The following is a 22822-nucleotide window of genomic DNA, read 5'->3' on the forward strand; positions in this document are numbered from 1 at the left end:
CAGCTACTGTTTCTTTACTATTTATCGTAGAATCTGGTTCCAGGATAGAATATAGTATCTAACAGTACCACTTACTTGTGCGTATTATACACCAAAAATGAGAAAATCGGGGAGATTTTCTGAAAAAAAAAAAAAATATTTTCGAAATTTTTGCGCTCCTTTGGCCCAGGCCTGGGTTCGTGTGGGGATCTCAATTTTTAAAGGAATGCGTTTCTATGTATATGATACGTGTGCAAGATGTCACTCTTGTATCTTGAAAACTAAAGTCGGGAGAATTTTTTGAAAGTATGAAGGTGACCCATTTCTTTTCATATATTTATATACTTATATATAAAGATATTTAAAAAATGGACTGCGTCATTACTATTTGACATAGAGTCATGGCTCAAATTCCATTTTCTTTATTATCCCTTTCCAACGGTATCAATCACATGTCCGTATGATACCCCTGAACAGGAAAAATCGGGAAAAAATCGTTTTTTTTAATCCTGCCCAAACATTCTGTCCCTTCAGCCCGGGCCTGTGTTCACGTAGGGATCTGATTTTTTTTTTTTACAAAAACACGTTGTTATGTACATGATACATGTACAAAAGTTCAATCCTGTATCTTGAAAACAAATGGCGGGGAAAATATCCATATTATAAAAATTTACTGCGTCATTGCTATTTAGCCTGGAATCGTAGTTCAAGCGTCTTTTTCTTTAGTATAACAAGTCCTTTTCAATGGTACCACTCACATGTCCGTATCATACATCTGATCTGAAAAAATTGGGAAAAACAGAAAATGTTTCTTAAAAACACCTCCTCGGAACACTTGCGCACCTCTAGCCCGGTCCCGGTTTTGCGTTGGGACTTCAAAAACTTTGGGAAATACCCAAAGGTACACACAATCTGTATGCAAAGTTTCAATTTGATACCTTGAAAACTAAAGGCGTGAAAAATTTTTGAAATTTGCCTCAAGAAAGAAAAAAACAGAAGTCACACCCCTCTGCTTCCATTTGGCGCTGCCTGGTTGACCATCTGGTTCCAAAACCCATCTGAGGTGTTGTTTGACTTGATCATTCTTGCGGTCCATCCTTGACTTGGTCAATAAAAAACGGCTTAAATAACTGTTAGATAACCTAAATAAGCGATCCAAGACGATACTACGCCATGGTAACAAAAGTTACCAAACATCCTGAAAGGGTTAATATACTTTATAAAATGCAATTTTATTCTTGTCCAAAGATGGATGGCCTAACACCTTCTCTGAGGACATGAGCATCCATTTATTTGTTGTTTTATTTAGAGAATGGTATCAAAATTCATTATTTTGGTAGGAATAAGTAAAGGGATGATCCGAGCATGGTACATAGTGTAAATAATGAAGTGAGGTGGTGGGTAACATAACTAAAGATGTAGGATTTATTTGCTACGAGGGTGTTAATCTTCTGTTCTGAAACTACTGAGATCCTTCGAGTGATGTTAGTTAGAAAGCAGAGAAGTGGATTGATGAAGCTGTGTGCAATAAATGAATCAATGCTGACAATATATCCAATGATGGTGGTTACAGACAGCGGTGGCCTGATCATGTTCATGGATAGAAAGATTGTCTGTTGGTGAATATGCGTAAGGTGAAAGAGCTGGAATCTGGTCTACGAATTCATGGAGAATCGGATATGCGTCTGCTGTGCGGCGTTGGATGTAATGACAGTAAAGACTGTATAGTTACGATAAGAGTACTGAAATAGTTATGCAATAGTAGGTCTCTTATGTTTGGGTTCGCGGTGCTTAGGAAGGAGCAAAACGTAAGGCATTGCATTCTACGACTTGCTTGAGATACTTTTATTTTTTTAATTTTTTTTCAAAAGTTATGTATAAAGCTACCTGTAAGAAATTATGTTTTATAAAGTCTAGTTTTTTTAGAGGTTAAGGAATTAAGTTTAAAATTATTGCATGACTGCCTGATAATGAATACTGCGTTCAAATATGTGCATTATATAATTATACTGTGTAATAGTAGTAATGTTAACAGGTTACGACGTATGGTTACTAGGGCTCAGCATCTCTGTTACCGTATCCAGTCACTACAAGCATTAATCGTTATGTTGGATTATTTGTATAATCTTACCAATACTTTTTGTAAACCCTTACTTAGATAGTCATACATTAATATATAAACATGGTTTCTTGTGATAGAGTCTAGTAACGTATTTACCTAGGTAGTTGCTCTTATCTTGATATATTCCAAACTATCATAATTCCAATACTTATGTTACTTTCCGAAGAATGAATTCAATAACAAAACGAGCAATCATTATTCTTCTTTCTCTACTGTCGGGGGGCGCGGTGGCTCAGTGGTAGAGCGTTCACCTCCGGTGCTTGGGGCCCCTGGTTCGATTCCAGCTCGCGCCGGGTGGACAAACACCTTTGCCGTGGGTTTTCTCGGGTTCCCCCGTTTCCTCCCACTTTCTTTATTCCATCATTTCACTCACCTCTCATTATCACCATCTCCTTTAGCCTAACCGGCATAACCGTGGGACGTTAAACTTAAAGATTTCATTTTTTCTCTACTATTATATTTCATGGTACTACGAAAATTGTAATGCCAATATTCATAAACATACAGTTTTAGTAATAATGATTTTACTTGTTCTTTTCAGGTCGCGTGGATCCATATCGATCGACAGATGATTTTAACAATCCACCGCCATGTTATATCTCGGGTGCAAAGATTCAGCGTATCATACGACAACCAAAAGACTTGGCTGCTTCATGTGTCTCAGGTGCAGCAAGAGGATAGGGGTTATTATATGTGCCAGGTTAACACCAATCCTATGATTAGCCAAGTCGGATATCTGCAGGTTGTTGGTAAGTAGTAATCTCCTAGTTTTGAATGTTTAAGAACAGTTCTGTCTCATATGATTTTAAGTTATTTCCATAAATTCCCGCAGGATTTTTTTTAGCGAAAAGAGGACAAACAATTAACACACGAGCAAACTCGCGAACACTTTGATGCATGTAATATTGCATGTATCACAATCATTATTTACTGAAATTGTATAACTTTATTAATTACAATAAATATATTAACTTCTGTAGGTCTGAGTAAGTGAATCTAATGGGCTGTATTCAAAGTTAATTTCACGTGTGATTAGCGTCATACTATGGGATTAGCATCATACTAGCGTCATTAGCGTCAACTAATGCATGAAACATATGTTAGTGGAACTATTTAGCATGGCGCTAGTCACGCATCCGAACGACTCTGAATACGACCGAATATGTTTTGTGATAAGAGTATATTACGAAGAACGGACTTTTGTTTTTGGGAAATCACGTAGAAAGGAATTTCTCCTACCACTCCTGTACCTTGATGGTGGTTATGCTTCTTTTAATTTATTTTATTACAAGTACTGCTCACGTGTATGTCACTATTAGGAATATGCATGTCCAGTGGTGGATTTAGAAGGTAAAAACTTGGGGGCAGCCAGAACCCAGAGCCTAATTGGTATATAATGACTTTACTCAAATCATTTTAATTTGAAATCCGTTTACGAACTTCCTTCACAGGAACTAGAATAAAAAAATGAATCATTCTTTTCTAGTTACGGTTAGAAATGAAGTACGAATTTGCAATTAATAACTTGTAAGCATTTATAGACATAGACATATGGTACAGACATTGCTTTCTAAATGGCAAAAAATTAACATTCAAGTTAGAACTTTTCGAAAAAATAAATGTTGAATATAAATATGCAACTCGCCACTATTCCTAGAAGTGTCCAATAAAGAATAAAAGGCAACGATAATTATAAACTTTCAAAACTCTAGTTTCATTTTTTCACTCACAAAACTGGGTGAGTGTACGCCTGCGGCCCCGGGCTATATTCGCCATTGTGTATGTCAATATTAGGATTATGTCTGTCACTGTTAGAGGAAGACAAACTAACGAGAGATAGAATCTGCTGCTAAAGATGATGTATTAATTTACATTTTACATCATATAAATATACAAGCAATCTAATCCCGCAGAATAAAAAAGAACTATCAAGTATTATTGACAACAAGTGGCATTGTTTTGACGCCATATTTTCTCTTGATTTTCTCAAAGAAAACTACGTTACACATAAGAATTTACATTCCATCGTGTAATTGTATTCAATTAAATGTCATCTTTAGCTGGAGAGAGTCTCATGTTGGGACAATCTATCTATTAAAATGCTACAGTAGCAGTTAGCAACGCCTGAGCTCCAACCTATAACTTTGGCTTTAAAATCTTCATTGACGGTTGTGTGTGATTTCACGTTTAATACAGAGAAACATTTTAAGTGTGTATACTTTAAATAAGTTATTTAAATAGATCTTTATCATAAAGTTAATGATTTAAAAATATTGTTCAAAGCCTTTGTATTTTAATAAACCTTCTCCAAAATCAATGCAAATGAATCGTGCTGCCATCTTTGGAGTTCTCTTAGACTATATGCTTGTGAACGTTTATATGTTTGTGGCCAATCCTCTTGGCAACGAGATCTCGGAAACTACAGGCTCTAGAAAGATTACGTTTTCACTAATCGACTGCAAATTTTGCATAGATTATCACGTTCTAATTGAATATTTAAAGAACATGGCCATTATTTCTTTATTACATATTTACGGGTATACTGGAAGTGTTGAAATTAAAAACAAAAACCTAAAACATCATATCCTAAGCATTATACATTCCCACACCACATAGTTGTAAATTGGGATTGCATATGTCTCAGGCGTTTGTTTTATGGCCAAATAATAATGAAAGAAAAAGGAAGTCAGTCATCAGTCAGTCAGTCAGTCAGTCAGTCAGTCATTTCTCCAGTCTAAGATGAATCTTTATTTTTGGAGTGCTTTGCCCAATGAATACCATATATAACTGGCATTATAATTAATTGTGTATGTAATGTATTTGCTTATTACATACTGCATGCAAGAAGAAAGAATACACTTGTCATACATGAATTAGAAACTTCAACCGGAAGTAGGCTCAAATCTTACAAACGGTCGGAGATATTAAAAGAAAAATAATAGAAAAATCTCCTCTTGCGGATTGTATGATTTGCCGATTTTTATCACGACGTCTTTTACTTTTGTAAAGGGACATGTACAGATGTGAGGAATGGGAGGAAGATTCACGCTCATATGCGAATGATGCGCTGTGTAGAGAGCACAGGTTCACCTAGTCAATATATTAAAGTGCTAGGTTTCTCTCTCTCTCTCTCTCTCTCTATATATATATATATATATATATATATATATGTTTGTCTCAAATCATATCGACAATAAGATCTCGAAAACCACATGTGTTAGAAACATGCCGTTTTTGCTGGTTGATTCCAAATTTTGTGTAGATTGTCAAGTTCTCATTGAAGTTTTCAAAAACATTGTCGTTATTGTTTTATTCAACATTTTAGGGGGCGTTTTCAGCAAGCCAAAACTATGGTGTTTAGGCAACCAGTAAAGAAGTTACGTATGGCGGGTAGACAGATATTGCGCGCTTTGCTTAAATTTGAATGGCAAAACTAATTGCATGCTAGCAACTTCAAAGGCTTCAATAGACGCAATAAGGTGCATTCGGACGGATATGGATTTATTAGAAAAAAATCCACCTGATATCGTGTTACTTCTACAACTTTGCTACAAACTCTCCCCAACATGTATACATAGCAATTCACTTGTTTTGTAAGTCTCCTATCCTTCACTTATGTGAGCAAGAAGACATGCACAGTGGGAAGGAGATTCATGGTCATAACAGAACGATACGCTGAGTAGACAGCCAGGTTCAGCTAGTATTATTAGTTAAATTTACCAAAAAAAAAATTAAAAGTTCATCACTATTTTTATGGGCTATATCTTTTAAACCGTACGGTGTACTGTTATCTTGCTAGTATCCAGAGGTGGATTAACCATTAAGCGAAATCAGCACGTGCTTAGGGTATCAAGGAAAGAGGGAAGGACACACATAGAAATTGTCCATAGTCGAATTTATAATTGTCCATGAGCCATATGGTGCAATACTGTAAGTAGTACAGCTAAACAAAACCCCGTGTAAATTTAAAGCATGGGGAACTTTGTAAAATTTGTATACTTTCTTTCAGAGGCACACACTTGCGGGTGTCTACTGCGTCCAGACCCCTGTCCTAAAACTTTGTAATTCAGTGTAATTTGGATGTTTTCTTAATAAAAAAAATATAGGCCTAATTATTTAGTGGAGAAATTGTTGATGTAGGCTAAACACTTGATCTTTCACTTTATCTCCAGCATTACTTTTTCTTATTTAGAAGGTAAAAACGTGGGGTGGGGGGCAACCAGAACCCAGACTATGATAGGTATATCATGAATTTACTCTAAACTTTCAAAAATATATAAGTAATAGCTTCAATTATTTTTTCCACTCAAAGAACTGAAGGACCTAGGCCCCGCTGCCTCGGGCTAGATTCACCTTTGGTATAAGTGTAGAATCTTTCCGTCAAATTCTGGGTGAAAACCTTACAAATTATTGAGAAAACATTGCACTTCTGTTATGTCTCTCACACTATATTCTCCAGACTTGGCCTCTAAAGGCATTTTTTGTATTTCCAAAAATTTAAAACCACTTTGAAAGGATGTCGTGCTTAGTCCACAGATGATATTTAAGGATATGAAACGACAGTACTGTACACCAGCAAGGAAAGTGATTTCCAGCAGGCGTATCAAAATAGGAAGAAACAATGACAACAGTACACTAATAATAGAATGTAAGTTCGGTTTTTCTTTGAACACACCTTGGATACCAAAACTTCAATATAATTTAATAACGAAAATAAAACAGCGAAATAAATATATACATGCTGCACACTGCTTTTCTCTGTGGCTCTTCTTTCTTTTCTTTTCCTTGTACAAATATAAATTGTAATGCATAGCTGAATTCATTTCTGTATAATATGATATTTTTCAAATAAAGCTAATTTTTGTAGACTATAACATGGACGCAACACTATTTAGAAAATTATCTGAACAAGAGTGCGGGGTCTAGTTGTAAATATTAATATGTATAACCAAATTCAACTTTTAAATTATAGTTTAGGTAATCATTTTGTTTAGCGCCTTTATCCGAACATCGCTGTTGTGGAAGACGGAAGCACAACCATTAAAGTTCGATTCGAATGATCTTAGTATAGTTGAGCTAAGTAGTGTCTTATAAGTAAACAATCCTGATACTTTTAATGTCCACTTTTCAGTATTAAATAGTACTATAGTTGGTGTCAGGCCCGGCCTTAAGATAATTGGACTGATTGTTCCCAATCGGGCCCCGCGCCAAAGGGCCCCCCGCGCTAGAGACGTCTATTCTACTGTCCAGTCTAATCTACTCTCCACTACTCTCCAGTTTTAACAGGATATAGGTCCAAAGCAAACAAGTGTGTTGTGGTCCCTTGACTAAATTTTGCTCATAATACATGTAATTAATACATGCCATTCTGCTTGCGATGCCCCCAGTCAAGTGACTATGATACTGTTAAGATGGTTCTGCTACTCTCGGTTGTCAAGTACACATAACAGCATATTACAATACAGGTATATCCATGGACTCAGCAAGGGAGGGAATGGCTTCTAACTAACAAGTAAATGAATTAATGAGTTTGTATTAAGTTTCCGACCATAAGCAAATATTTTCTAAGTTTAATGCTGCAGTATTTCTTTAGCTTTTTACGTTTACAACTTCTGTTGTAAAAATAGATATTATGTCGAGGGAGTATCCTGCACACCCTAACACTCCTCCAAATTTCCTTACATACATCCCTGAGCGTAAAAATATCGTTTTCTTTGAGTTTGTGTAGAAATGTATATCATTGTTCTGGGTGCATACCCTCTTTTATTTTGAACACCCTCCTAAGTAAAAGTTCCTGGCGTTTTTACTGATTACGTCATGTGATTCTACCGAGATGGTATCAAATAAATCAGTCTCAGTGCGACTTCTTTGCATATTCTTTCTCTTATTATAGCTATATTAAAAATACAAAACTATAAGACAAACTTTGCCTTCTCCTGCGAAGTGTCCCGTGGATTTTTGTTTAAAATGAAGTCATCAGGAGGACCGAATGTATACTAGTGCATACTGAATAGGTGGCTGCTTATGAAGGTTTGTCTTCTAACTGGAAAAATCAAATGAAAAATATGTCATTCATCTCCAATCAGCTCCTAAAAGTTTGTAATCGTTTCATCACCATTTCATTTTGTCTACACTCGATGATGAGTTCAAGCTGATTATACCTTTCTTAAATAGCTACCTACGATGTTCTCACTAGCGTACATTAGATTTTCCTGACTTGAATTCTTTTCAAAACGATTCAGCTGTTAAGAAATCTTTGAACCAACGAATTCATATCATTAATCCATTCCATTGTGTCTTACAAATATAAATTTATGGAAACACAGACTTCACCATTTAATTTCTCGTAAACTTCTAGCACAATTTGATATATTACATGATCCCTTTCTTATTTTAAAAACTGGAGCGAGATACAAGATGGCCGACTTCAAGATGGCTGCCATGATAAGCGTACCCTCAAATTGATGTCTACTTCCTCCCGTGTCGGTTAATGTGTTTTTGGTTTTCATTTCTTTACCCGTTTTTCAAATAAAATTAAGTTTTCCAATTTATTGTTATGGCTTGTTCTGATCAATCAGGTTTTCCGCCACTGCGGCCATCTTTATGGCCAGAAGCACTTTAAATTTTGCCTACGCCCTTTTCTTGATATTCTGCATTTCTCTGCCAAGTTGGTTAAGAAACTAGATTTCGACATCGATAGGTTTACTTGTAAGAGAAGAAAATTATAAAATACTAGTACAGAACCTTCTTGAAAAATTGCGAGATGCGAGGATGAAATATGTATTTTAAAATTTATTTACTGTCTGCATTTCCGTTTGAGTTATTTTTCTGAAAAATTAGCTGCTAAAACATTGAAGAGGGTGAGCATTGTCACCAGAACAGATGGAAAAACGTTAGAATGGGAAAAATAGGTTTAACCACTAGACCAGCAAGGAAAGCGCAATATATGTAAATTGGTGCAAATTAGTTGTAAAGCACGGGCCCCGCTAAATGTTCCCAATCGGGCCCCGCACCACCTAATGCCGGCCCTGAATTTGGTGTTCATTGTAAAAATAATTTCTTTCATTACTTACCAGTACAGTAGCGTACGCAGGAATTTATTTTGGGGGGTCCAAACTCAATATGATGGTATTTTATATTAAAATTCCTAAAATTGCCCCTAAAATTAGGCTAAATTTACACAAAAGTCGAAAGTTTTTGGGAGGGGGGTCCGAACCTCCAGGACATACTCCCTGCGTACGTTCCTGTACCAGTAGATAACCTTTAATTGTCGCCGGCTAATGTCAACTACTGACTCTTTCTCCTCTCAACCTATATTACCTATATGCATCTACGTCCTTCATAATGTCAAATGCACTCGCTGCTCACCAGTTCTCACTAGGTAGTTGCTCTTCGCGCCGCGCCGACCACTGTTACACGAGGCAAATTAATTGGAAACTCTATCCAATATTTAATCATTACACCACAATCTCTCCAACTGTGGACCTCGTTGTTTGCTCTTGAATTCTTCTTAGATTGTTGAATGTTGGTCCAAGACAAGATTGAAAAAATCAAGTCTCTTTTTTTAACACATACATTGTAGTTGTTGAGAATCTCACAGTTTCGAATTCCCAAAAGTAAGGGAATTCTCTTCCAGGCCTGACGTTTTATGAAATGTATCCCCTCTTTTTAAAAAGATATTGATGGTCTTCAGTTATACAATAGAAATTTACATGCATTCATACGGAAACAAAATTAAGAACATCTTAGTTAATACTACTTTTCTTTAATATAGTTGTATTAACATGCAAAATAAAGAGTGGTCCCTAAAATATTTTTGATAGTGGAACTAGTTCTCAGCCGAAGAAGGATTGACAGATAACGTATCACACAAATCAATCAGTGGCGTATTACAAATGATTTTATATTTTCTTCCTTTATGCGACTTGGTTTAGATTTGATGATAACGAAGGAAAGAGAGAAATTGAGTCGAATTCGCAATACACTGAAAGTTTGCAGGAGAACAAAATAGAAAGAGTGAGTGACAACGTATGCGGATAGAGCAGGGGTGCCAATTAAAGACTTCAAATGATTTTCTGACCAATGACCCAGCCAAGTCCCTGCTCACCCGGACAACATTACCACAGAGTGACATTGATATCATTTAAAATATTTTTATCTTTTAAAACGAGTTTGGTTTACCATGTCTGTTCGTTCCGACGCAAAATATCTAAGGAATGACTATTAATGACTGATGACTTCTCCTACTTCTTGATGAGTGATTATTCATTTTGATCAGGATGTAGAAGGTGAGAAGTTAGGACTCGAGTTCGTTGACGGAGGTGATCCATCCAGTTGATCCCAAGATATGGACACTCCAAAATCTATTCGCCATGTATTCCTGTGAGAGTAATTATATGTATCATCCTTGTTTGGTATACTAACTCCAGTACTGTTGAAATTAACTTGTTAATATAATACTTTATGAACGTGAAGACTCTTCCCGGGGCCAGTAATTTTGTGCTGGACGAAGTGGATATTTAACTGAAAATTGTAGCCAGAAGAAAAGTAAAAAATAAATAAATAAATAAATAAATAAATAAATAAAAATAAAAAAATAGAAGTTAAATAATGAAAAGTAAAGAAAACAAGTAAGTAAGAAATAGTTTGGTAGGGAACTTCGAAAAAAATACTCAAACGAGAAAAGGATACGTGCAAGTAAAGCAAACGGTGAGTGCATATTAGACTTTGCATACTGTAGGCTGAAAAGATGTAGTATCTATAGATTGCCGCCAACACAAAAGGGATAAAGAAAACGTAGATTACAGAACAAGTAGTGTTGCAGAAAATAATAAGAAGGAGGGGTTGGAAACAGTTTAACACTGAACGCTACGGAAGTAAATGTAGGACATAGAATAATTAGAAACAGTTGAGAAATTTGAGGAAATTTACAAGTAGGTGAAATATATGAACCTGTGAAGGAAACAGTGGTATACTACGATGGCAAGATGGGAAAGTAGTCATGGAGAGGAATGAAGTTTTAAGATGGTAATAATATGTTATGACTTATATGAGAATAGGGACAGATCGCGTGTCTTAGATCTTGAAATAGAAAATGAAGTACACAAGGATGATAAAAGGTTTAATATTTTTCGGGGTGAATTTGAAAAAGCTATGTCCAAGAATAGAAATGGAAAGGCTAACGGGATAGATAATACATCAAATAAATGCATTAAGAACATGGAAGATAAAGGCAAGAAAGAATTGTTCCGACTCTGCAATGAAATATACAAAACAGGAAATTGTCCAAATATTTTCTGAAGACGATAATAAAATCATTGGCTAAGAAATCGGAACCAGAAAATCTGATAACTACAAGACTATTCGTCTCATGTTGCATGCAGTGAAAATTGTTTCAAATACTAAACACAAGACCGTATAGAAGAACAAATGAAAACGTTGGTGAGGAACAGTTCGCGCTTAGAGAGGTAAGGGCATGATTGCCGCATTAAGGGTAGTTGGTGAAGGATTTATAGGAAAAGGGAAAGAGGTGTATGACATATTTATTGAGCGAGAAAAGGCTTTCCTCCGCGAAAACTTGGAAATGTTATTAGGAGTTCTAAAGAAGGTTCGGTTGGAATGGAAAGGTCGAAGGCTCAAGAGAACCAACAAATAAGAGTTACTATAGGGGAGAAAATGACAGAGTTCCATTAGAAGGGGAGTTCAGCAGGGATATTATCTCTAGCAGACGTTATTTAATAATCTATCTAGAAGATATAGTGAACAAGAACCTACGTAATGAAGACGGCGTTTCAGTAGAATGGCATAAAACAATAGCCATAATGATTGGAACGAAGCGGTCGGTGTCAAATATAGAAGTAAGATGGAAGAAAATAAAATAGCTGACTAGTTTTCGATACCTGGTTAATATTATTATTGATGATATCAAGAGTGAATATGAAATAAAAGAAAGGATATGTTTTGCGAAAGAAACACTCAGGAGAAAGAACACTCTATTTTGTGGTTCCTTGAATAAAGCGTTGAGAAAAAGACTCATAAAATGCTTCGTGTGGAGCATTAGGAAACACAGAAAGGTCACAATTTCCTTCCTCTTCAAACTCAGGTTTGTGTTGTTGTTTCCAAAGAAAACCATGTTATTAGCAAAACAAAGATGGGTCAGATGTTTTCTTTTATATATATTTAACCCTTCGTTATCTCACTTCAGAGATTAAACCACATATTGCAGCTCGTTTGTGAAAAAGTTCGGGTGAAGTTTTACCACTTTAACGTACTTCCCTTTCTATTCTTATCACACCCAAACGACTGAATGTTTGCTGCAGCTTCTTGTCAGGCACTATCTATAACTTTTACATAATCTTCTTCGATATCACTTGACTTAACAATCTGAATAACCGCCAAGATCTTCACGGAATCGAAAACTTTTCAATAGTCAATGAAAGCAGCACATAAGGATAATTCATACTCGTTTGACTATTCCATCACTATCTTGTCACTTGAATATGATCTACTGTGCTGTAATACTTCTAAATGCACCTTTATTATTCGTCAAGCGAGGTTTAATTTTATCTAATAAAAGCGTCAATAGTTTCGAAAAAACTTTGTAAGTCTCAGGAAGAAAGTTTATAGTTCAAACATGTAGTTATAATTTGTCCTTTTTATGGGGGGCGCGGTGGCTCAGTGGTAGAGCGTTCACCTCTGGTGCTTGTGGTCCCGGGTTCGATCCCAGCCCTCGCCAAGTGAACTTCGTGGTGGACAAACACCGTACTCGTGGGTTTTCTCGGGGTTTTCCCGTTTCCTCTCACTTTCTTCATTCCACCATTTCACTCATCTCTCATCATCACCGTCTCCTTTAGTCTAACCGGCATAACCGTGGGACGTAAAACTCAAAGATTTGTTTTTTTTTTATATATCTTTGCGCTTCTGCACTTCTAGAAAGCTCAATCGTTTTTGAAGTAATTTTTGTATGCTTGGTTTTTCCAGTCCTTCGTTACTTTCCTTTGTTATGTCTCATAACTTCATCTCCTGGTACTTTTCCTTGTTCTATGCTTCTTATGTTGAATTCAACTACCTCTTGTAGCACTTCGGTATCTTTGTTTCCTTTCATTTCCAGTTCATAGGTTAAATATAATTTGTTATTGAATAGCTATATTATCTTCAGGATATCTTCACGGTTTTCATTGGTTGTTGCGTCATATTCTTTTTTCAGCGCTTCGATCTACTTCAGCATATTGAATAGACTCTACTTTGTCTTAAGGCCCATATCGTATTTAATTTTTTCGTATAGATTGCTGTTAAACTTCTTTGTATCATCTGCATTCTATTTCTATATTGCGTTGCAAAGTTTCACACACTCTGTTTTAGATGTTACATTGTCACTATTGTCAATTTTTTTCTGAATGAGATGTCATGCTACTTTGGAAATTATCTCCTCATTCTTCTTTCCGTAATACTTTCTATCTTTGTAGCTGTATCCTACTTTCGGGTTGTGTCCATCATCATGTTTGTAATCTCCTTGCTAAATTTCGAAATGTTCATGCTCTCTTCAGGTGCAGCAAAAGTTTTTTTAGTCATAATTGCATTTTAAAACCGTGTGTGCGACCGACCTTTGGTGCAAGCGGTTCCAGGTTTGATTCTCAACAGGGGCGCACGATCGAAAAAGTTTAAAAAGCTTATTCAGGCCAGCCATTCTGAATGAGGATTTTCTGGGTTTTCCTCGTTCATACCTGGCAAATGCCGTGGCTGTACCTAACTTAAGGTCCCAGGCCGCTTTCTTCCTTCCCTTTCCCCGAATAGTGTGACGTCATTCCTCATAGGTGATAGGCTGCATGACCATAGATTCCGAAAGCCCAGAAATGTAAATCCTAAATCCTATTCGATTGTTACTTCCTGTGTCCAACCTGTTCATAGTATTTTAATGTTTTCCATATATTTTATGTTTGACATTCATTAGTCCGTTTTACTTGTCCATCCACTTGGGTGTCGCCATGTTTAATTTTTAGGGACCATTCTTAGAGGAAATTAATAACGTAAATCTCAGCTTTGGCAAATTCTACTAAGATGTTTCTACGATTGTCTTTTCCCTTATTTCCGAAATTTTCTTTTAACTTTTAGTTTGCCTGTGTTTGTCATATTCTGGCATTGAAGTGTCTTATAATAATATTTACGTAATTATTTTCTCTGTTATTAAACTTCATAATATGTCAGTCTTTATTTCTTGCACTCACTCTCCTGAATGACGTGTTGCGGAAGCCTCCAAAAGTTACCTGTTATCTGGCAAGAAGGAGATGTTAAGAATCAGCTGCATATTTGTCTAACTGGCTCAACCCACCATCAAATAGCTTATCCGTACTTCCCAGATGTGCAGACTGGAACTTTCCTTTTCTCGGGGAAACTTACATGTCTAACTACTGATATGAGAGCAGACAGGGAATGCTATCACCAAGAAGCTTGGCTAGCACAGTCATTTTCCTCAAACAGCTAGGAACAGCTTTCATCAATAATGACATGATACCATTAAGCTAAAGTCCATATTATCTGGAAGTCGAATTGTGATTGAGCAAGGCAACGTTCAAAGCCACATGCAAACAGTGAGACCTGTGTTATGAATCTTAAATTACGGACTATAGTGCTATTTAAAACTGACCATTGTTACGTATAATGTTAAGTTTCTAACATCAGAAGCAAGAAGGCTAGTGAAAATTGACTGGGATATTGTAGATTTAAAGGAAATAAGAAGAGATCAACTAATCGAGGTGAAATACATTTACCTATTCTAGTATAGAGAATCAAAATGTTATAAAACTGTCGGTGTGAAGTTTCTTATCAACCAAAAACTGAAGATCAATATTTTAGAGATGGTGCATCTAGTCGAGTACTTGTCATCAAATTCTCACCTATACGTAGAAGTTGCTCGAATTTCGTTTCTGACTTAGATGCTAGTTTCGAGAAACACGTAACATATTAATAAATCTAATTTCATACATAACCCTACATTACTTTACATTATCTAGGAGTCAGACTTGAATATTCACCAGCCATGATGATCTCATGCCCAGAAATCTTGGAGGCCTGTGCATGAGAACAGAAATATGTTTATATATCGCAAAATCAACTGTTATCAGGGTAGCCGTTGAAGTGGCTGTGCCCCTCGTGGGTCCACCACTGGTGCTGAGTATTTTATTGTATCAGGCATAAGCATGGATATTAAGCAAAACTGTTAAAAAAAACTGAAAACTTTTGAAATGTGGGCGTGGAGAAAGACTGTAAAAATTAACTGGGTAGAGCGGAAAATGAATGAAAGGGTGTTAGAAATGGCGGAGATAAAAAAAACCATTGTAACTGAAATGAGAAAGAAAACTGATTGGGACATTAGCTAAAAGATGTATCATATACGATATACTAGAGGGTATATTGGCAGGAATGAAAGGGAGTAGGCGAATCGCATGTGAAGACGAAGAGTTTAGCTGGATATTGTGGGACATAAGAGCTTCTCTGTTGAGACAAGTAACCTGCTAATAATAACAGGATAATATAATGATGATGATAATGCTCAGGATGCAAAAAATAAGAAACATTACAAAAGAAAGGAGTTAAAAATAAATATTGAAACATCAACGATAACTGAAACGGATGGTACTGTTAATTAGGAAGGAAATATAGAAACAGTTATCTTTTTGATACCTAGGCAAAAGCATTATATGTAGGTGTACTGTGAACCAGAAATGAAAATTAAAACTGGAAAAATGATAGAAAAATTTAGGAAAACGATTAATAACTTACAGGTTGCTGAGGAAAGAGCTAAAAGAAACAGTCATTAAATTTTTGGTTTAGAGAAACTATTGCACTACCTTCAGGATCATAAAAGCAACGCAAAAATTATTTAAACGATTTCAACCTTTCGATATATGAGAATGACTGAGGAAAATTATCAAGTTAGATTAGAAAATAAATTAATAACTTTTGGAGAAAGCAATATTTGTAGCAATGTGGAAAAAAAGGAAAAACGCTAATAAAGACATTGTTAGGAATGAAATTTTACTCTGTAAGGACATAAGAAAAGAGAGAAAGGAATAAAATAGTTCCAAGTAACAGTCGAAATTAATTAAAACAATGATAATGATAAATCTCGGTGTGTGAATAGTGTACTCAAAGCAATAACAAAATAGTAATGATAGAATAGTTATTATGAATATACAGGGTGTTTCAAAACAACACCGACAACGTTTGGGAGGTGATTCCTGACACCAAGATAAGACAAAAAGTATAGACCAATTTGGGCGCACAAATGCTTCCTTTCGGAGTTATAGGCTGCCAAAAACGTAAAAAAATGAACTTCAACGGTTCATAAGTCCAATACTATGGGACCTACTGTAGTCGGGTCAAAACTTCACCTGGGAACTAGTATATGCCCCATCCAAAAACATGTGTTTCAAAATCCTGCAGTACTCGCGGAACAATTTTTATAGTGGCAGTTTTGGCTACGGGCTTGTAATTTGAAGTACTCACCAACTACCTCTATAAAAATTATTGGGTAAGTACAGCACGATTCTGAAACAAGGATATTTGGATAGGGCGCATACTAGTTCTTAAGTAAAGTCTTGACCCGACTACGGTAGGTCCTACAGTATTGGAGCTGTGGGCCTTTAAACTTCATTTTTTTCATGTTTCTGGCAGCCTGTAACTCCGAAAGGAAGCCTTTGTGCATCCAGGTTATTCTGTACTTTTCATCTTATCTTGGTGTCAGGAGTCACCTCTCAAACGTTGTCGTGTTGTTTTGAAACACCCTGTATTTTGATCTTGTTATTGTTCTAAACGTTTAAAAGCAAAATGTTTGAAATATTACAGGGAGGAGAAATTATCTTGTGCGTAAAAACATGTGTTTAAAGTCGTATACAATTACAAGTAAAACGTATACAAATACGGTGAATTTATCTAGAAAATGCAGTATGGGCTCACTCGTAACTACAGAGTTTGATAATTATTATACAAATAATATATCTTTGTATGAACGTATAACAATTTAAATTACACATAACCTAATAGTGAGACAGAAGGAAAGAGTGGTGGTCAATAATCACATTCCAAGAGACAAATCACCTATGTAATTTAAAATCCTGCAGTACTCCTATTGAAATTAATATTTTTATATAGTTAATGCTAAGTTAATTTGTATTTTGATCATAAAAAATAAAACTACAGTTTACAAAAAAAAAAGCAAGTCAATAACAGATTTTTTCAGAAAATTAAAAATAATTATTTTGCAATGTAGACCTGAATCATTCATTAGTTTCAATATTCTAATTTTCTCATGGCACGCCATTGGTTCCGTTACCTTACACTATTTTAAAATGTCAGCCATGAGTTATGCTTTTCCGGTTGCAATACATTACTTCGAGATTCAGTGTTAAACTGTACGTCAAAGTCCTATTTGAGTTTCGGTAATAAAGATGGATATTAAATTCTACGTAATCAACCAAACACATTTTTGAATATCTAAAATACATTTCACGAGTAAATGGATGATTATTTGAAATATTGGTATTATCTAATACATAATTTTACTGTTGGAACATCAGCATTGTTATCTAAAACATTAATTTTGCTACTTAAAATAGGTATTTAAATTAGGATTATGTTGGCATGGCTCGTCTTCTATAACATCAAGAAACGTAACATGCTAATAATGTACTTAAACATGTAACAGACCAGATGTACATTTTTCTGCTAAAGAGCAAGGAATAAGGAAGTGCACTAAAAGATAATGCCATATTATTCTGAAATATACTATAAAAAGCAACATGGCCCTAGAGCGGAATGGCACTCTCCAGGTAATGTTTAAGCTGACGATGCCAATCTGATAGAAGATGATATTATGAGAATAGAAAGAAGTGCAACAGTTCTATCAAACTCCTGCAGCAACATAAATTCAGACGTAAATGCAGAGAACACTAAGTAGGTGGAAATTTTACGTGACCCTAATACTGCAAATTATGGACACGTTAAAATATCAAGTAATACTTTCGACAAAGTGAACATCTTCAAATATATAGGATCAACATTAACAGTGTTACGATCGTGTTTTCCACGAATCGTAACATTCCACTCATTGTTATTAAATGCATGTATTATTGTTAATTTTTGCTTGTTTACTTTTAAACATTATTCGTTTAAATACGGAATTTATGTACAAGGGTACATGTTTACAATATGTTCGTTTTGAGTAGGCTTATATTGTTATCTCGATTGTGAATAGTAGTGCGTAATAAAAATTCATTTAAATAAGCGAATATTTTGATATAAACACCAGTAATTATTAACAACATTAAAATTTAGGAGGGATATAGCCTTTTCTTTTGTTTAAAAACCGAAGTAGAACAATATAGAATTTTGTATAATATGATGACAATTAAATGTGACGGATGTAAACAAACATTACGTATTACGCCTAAATCCGATCTGTTTAATATGTAAAAATTTAGTCATGCACGGCAGTAAAGCAACAATTCTAAGAAATAACGGGCATAATAAATTTTTATTACATTTTAGATGAATTACGAGAGTAAATTGAATCAGTTTTGTAGTATTTTGAAACTTACCTTTTGGTTTATCGTACATAACTTCAATAAAAACGAGTCAGGTTTATAATCAGATAACAGGATGGACTACGTGAGTGGAAAGAATAAATAATTTTTCAAAATGAAAATCGTGTAATTAGAAATGAATATAGAGAGTAGTTTTCTTTTAATGAGAAAAGAATTTAAGTATTAAAATTAATGGGATTAAAGTACTCTAAAATTTGTTTATAGATGTAAACATTAGTCTGCTCCGAGAGGGCACGATGATTTACGGGGTGTTACGATGTGAAGATTTGAAGAAGCTAGGATCTTGCAATTAAGTGTCAACAAAATTAATTAAAATTTTGTAGCAGAAGAAGCTACAATAGAACTATAAAGTGATAAAAAGTAGTTGCAGAAAATATATACTGCATTTTAGACGTACCTAGTAAGGAGAGCACAGGTAATGAGATTGACATTCCAAATAAGTTATTATCTAAATTCGAACATAATAAAGGAGACATTATAATAAATCCTGCTTCACCTGATCGATTATTATTCCCCAAATGAACTTAATTAAATGTTCTTTTATAAGTGACTGTCAGTATATCCGTTCTGGTTACGTTGAAGTTATAATGCATTATTATGAGTAAGTAATTTGTCTTCGTCCTGTCACACAAACACAGACAAGCTATGAGGGGGGCGTGTCCTAACTTGTTTTGCTTCAAATGTTGGATCCATCTTTATTATTGAAATTTATAGTTAACCAGACGTGGAATATGACTTCTTTTGGATCTGGAAATATTTGGGTTAAAATGAACTATTTATCCACGCTATTTCGATATGAATTAGCTACTGAAGACTGATAGCGTTTAAGCCATTAATAAAAACAATCTTAGGCAGTTGTAATTAGCTGGAAGCTAATAATCATAAAACAATCAGTTAAATGAATACGGGAATAAACAAATAAGAATATCTCATTTGCTACCCTGTACTCAATCTGGATGATGCCTATGCTTTGGTCCTTAAATATATGCATAGTTAATTTTCCCTATTGTTATCAACACTAATGAATATATCAATTATAGGATTAAGTTAGATTAGGGTAGGTAACGTTAGATTAGGTTAAGTATTATTATGTTGTTATTGGTCTGTACTATGCTGAATTTTGTGGCTGAGTCCAATACTATAATTATTGGATAAACTTGCATAAGAAAATGAACTATGTAGTATTGATAATAGTGAGATGTAATGATCATTAAGAAGGGAATATGATTAACCTCGTCGTCAGATAAAGATATGTACTTGGAACAATGACTAGGTCATTGTATAATCCGTAAAAGAATAACAACAATGTTGAATTTAAGTTTCAACCCTGTCACTAGGAACTTTGTTAATAATGCCATTACGCACATAGAACACATGTTGTAAGAAAAAAAACTTTTCATAAGGGACCAAGCATAGAGTATAATTTATATGCTAGGAGTTCAAAGAACATCCAGAGTAAGTAGTGTAGTTACGTATTCCCTATCAATTGTCGACAAATTAATAAGGAGATTAAAAAGAGGATAATAAAACAATATTAGTTTTTTTTTACATAAATTTAAATGTCATGAACTACTTCGTTACAAAATATTGCAAGTTAATTTACAATGATTTACAATATGTATACAGGACATCAAATAAATAGTGAATCTCAATTGTCATGTTATATGATGTTCCAGTTTCAACAATTGTGATTTCAGTAATCCAGTTAACAACAAATAAAATTAATTTTCCAAAAATCAATTTAATTTGTTTATATCATATTCTCTATAATCTTAGAGTCGTCATTGGAAGTGTCACTGCTGCATGTTCCTGGATAATTTAGAATGATACCGTTGCGCTAAGGATTTTTTTCAATACATATACTGCTAACATATATACTGCTCTTTATTCAGTAACTAGCATAATTTTATCTTTTAATAATCGATAAGGATTTTTTTCTAACCCAGTGACGAAATCTAGAAATGTACGAGATGCATACATTCAATTAATTATTAAGTAATGTTACAAATTGGCGACTTTCAGCAAGGATTGATTTAATTTAACTAGAGAAAATTTAAATGTGGAGTGTACACTTCTGGTGAGACTATAGTCGTTAGTAGATGAAGAAGCAAATGAGATAAGTGTTTTGTGGACGTTATCCTCTCCCTTTATTGGTTTGTCTGTGGGTGTGTGACGGACGAAATTTTTATGAAATATATATGTTTATCGATTTTAGTGCTAGTGATATGGAGCCAAAGGTTCATAAATGTTGTGAAAGAAAGAGGATTCCGAACAGTAGCGAATCCGTTGTTTGCGATAAATGTGAGGCAATCTTTCATGTGACATGCATAAAGTTGTCGGAACTAGAAGTTGAGTCAATAAGGCAAAATAATGATAGTTGGGTATGCCAGGAGTGTGTACTCGAAATTGATATTGGGGAAAGTTCTAGTGATAGTGTACAAAGTAATGAAGCAGGTTGCAAAACTGATAATGAAACTATTAGTGTCCCAGTTCTTAAGGAAACAACGGTGAATATTCGTTCGGGACAAGAAAATTGTGATGCTGGAATTAGTCGACCCTCAAGGGAAATAGTTAGAAGTCCACCTGAAATTGAAATTGGAGGGGGACCGTTGTTGGAAACTCTGAAATGTTTAATGGAAGGATTCCAGCAGAAATTGTCTAGAGATATTAGTTTGGTGCAGGCTGAAGTAAAAGCGAATATTCGGGAGTTGGACAAATCTATAAAGACGGAAGTAAAAACGGATATCAATTCTATAAAAGCTGATATAAGTTCTGTAAAGTCGGATATTTCGAATTTGAATGACAAAGTATCAACCGAGTTGTTAACAGTAAAGTCTGAAATCCAATTGGTACAGTCGCAGTTAACGGAAAATTTAAATGATGTGAAAACTAAGTGTTTTGAAAATTTTGATATAGTTGTTGAAGATATGGGAAAAATGAAGGAGAATTTGTTAAATATTGAAAAAGAAGTTAATGAGAATATAGTTGCAATATCAGTAAATATGGAAAATAAAGTAGGTGTCTTAGTTAAGGATTTCTCTAAATTAAGTGTAGAAGTAAATACTATTAAAGAGAAGTGTGAGATAAATTGTAGTCAAGTAAAAGAGCAATGTAAAAATTTGCAAGAAGCAAATGAAAAGATGTCCGATCAGATAAAAGCTTTAGAATATGATACGATGAATGCGTTCCAAAAGAGTTTAGAAAAGTGTAGTGAAAAAGAAAAGAGGTTGGATAAATTAGTAGATCAGAAGGTACATGAAGTTAATAAGAAATGCGAGAATCTTATTAAAGAAAATATTGATAAGTTAGGAGAACGATTCGAGAAACTTTCATGTTGCTTAGATAAGCAGGAAAAACAGAAAGAAGGACCTATTATTGTTGATCCTCCGTCGGGTAGTAAACCTGAACATCGATGTAGTGAGTTAGGGAGATCGAAAGAGAAAAACAATGAGTATGAGACTCGCTTGAAAGAAATTGCAATGGATATAAGTAACAATAGCAGTAGCGCTTCTTCCTCAGTAGCTAATTCAGAACACGAAAATAATGAAGATGAAACTAGAACCTCGTTCTGTAACCGTAGAATTAGAAATCGTAATCGGCATGGTAGAGTACGCGGAATTAAGTCTGAAGTTCATAGAGTTAATAGTAATTCAATCTCTAGGAATGGGGAAAGACGAGAGGTTGGAGGAATTTCGGGAAATGAAACTAATAAAGATGATTCATCTGATATTATATCAGGCAGACGATCGGGAGACTACTTAAGAAATCTTCACATTTCCCCAAGTTTGACGGGAAAACCTCAGGATCTGCTAGGATTTTCCTAGATGATTTATTACAAAGTATGAGTATGTACCGACTTAAGGAAAAGGATAAAAGGTACATAGTATCCTGGTGTCTCCAAAGATCTGCCAAGACATGGTATAGAAGTGTTGAAACTCGAATCCGAACTTTTGCAGATTTTCTCAAATTGTTTAAGTTACAATATATATCTCCGCAAGTAGAGAGGGCACAAAAGCGCCGTCTCTACTCACTGCGGTATGACAAAGCTAAATTTTCATCATTATCTGACTTCGTATGGTACATTATAGATACTTACCATTCGGTGGTGAGTTCACCCTCT

At 34.9% G+C, this 22822-nt stretch overlaps 1 protein-coding gene across 1 annotated transcript in view; it reads left to right on the forward strand.

Moving 5' to 3' along the window:
• LOC145679251 (lachesin-like) overlaps positions 1–22822 on the forward strand; it is a 987796-nt gene that overhangs the window by 616208 nt on the left and 348766 nt on the right. Inside the window, exon 5 of the mRNA XM_081749839.1 lies at positions 2643–2850. Coding sequence (XP_081605965.1) covers positions 2643–2850 — 208 coding nt within the window. The remainder of the gene's footprint in view (positions 1–2642; positions 2851–22822) is intronic.

Source organism: Thermobia domestica, chromosome 2, assembly GCF_964235325.1.
Source record: "Thermobia domestica chromosome 2, izTheDome1.hap1.1, whole genome shotgun sequence".
Lineage (NCBI taxonomy): Eukaryota > Metazoa > Arthropoda > Insecta > Zygentoma > Lepismatidae > Thermobia > Thermobia domestica.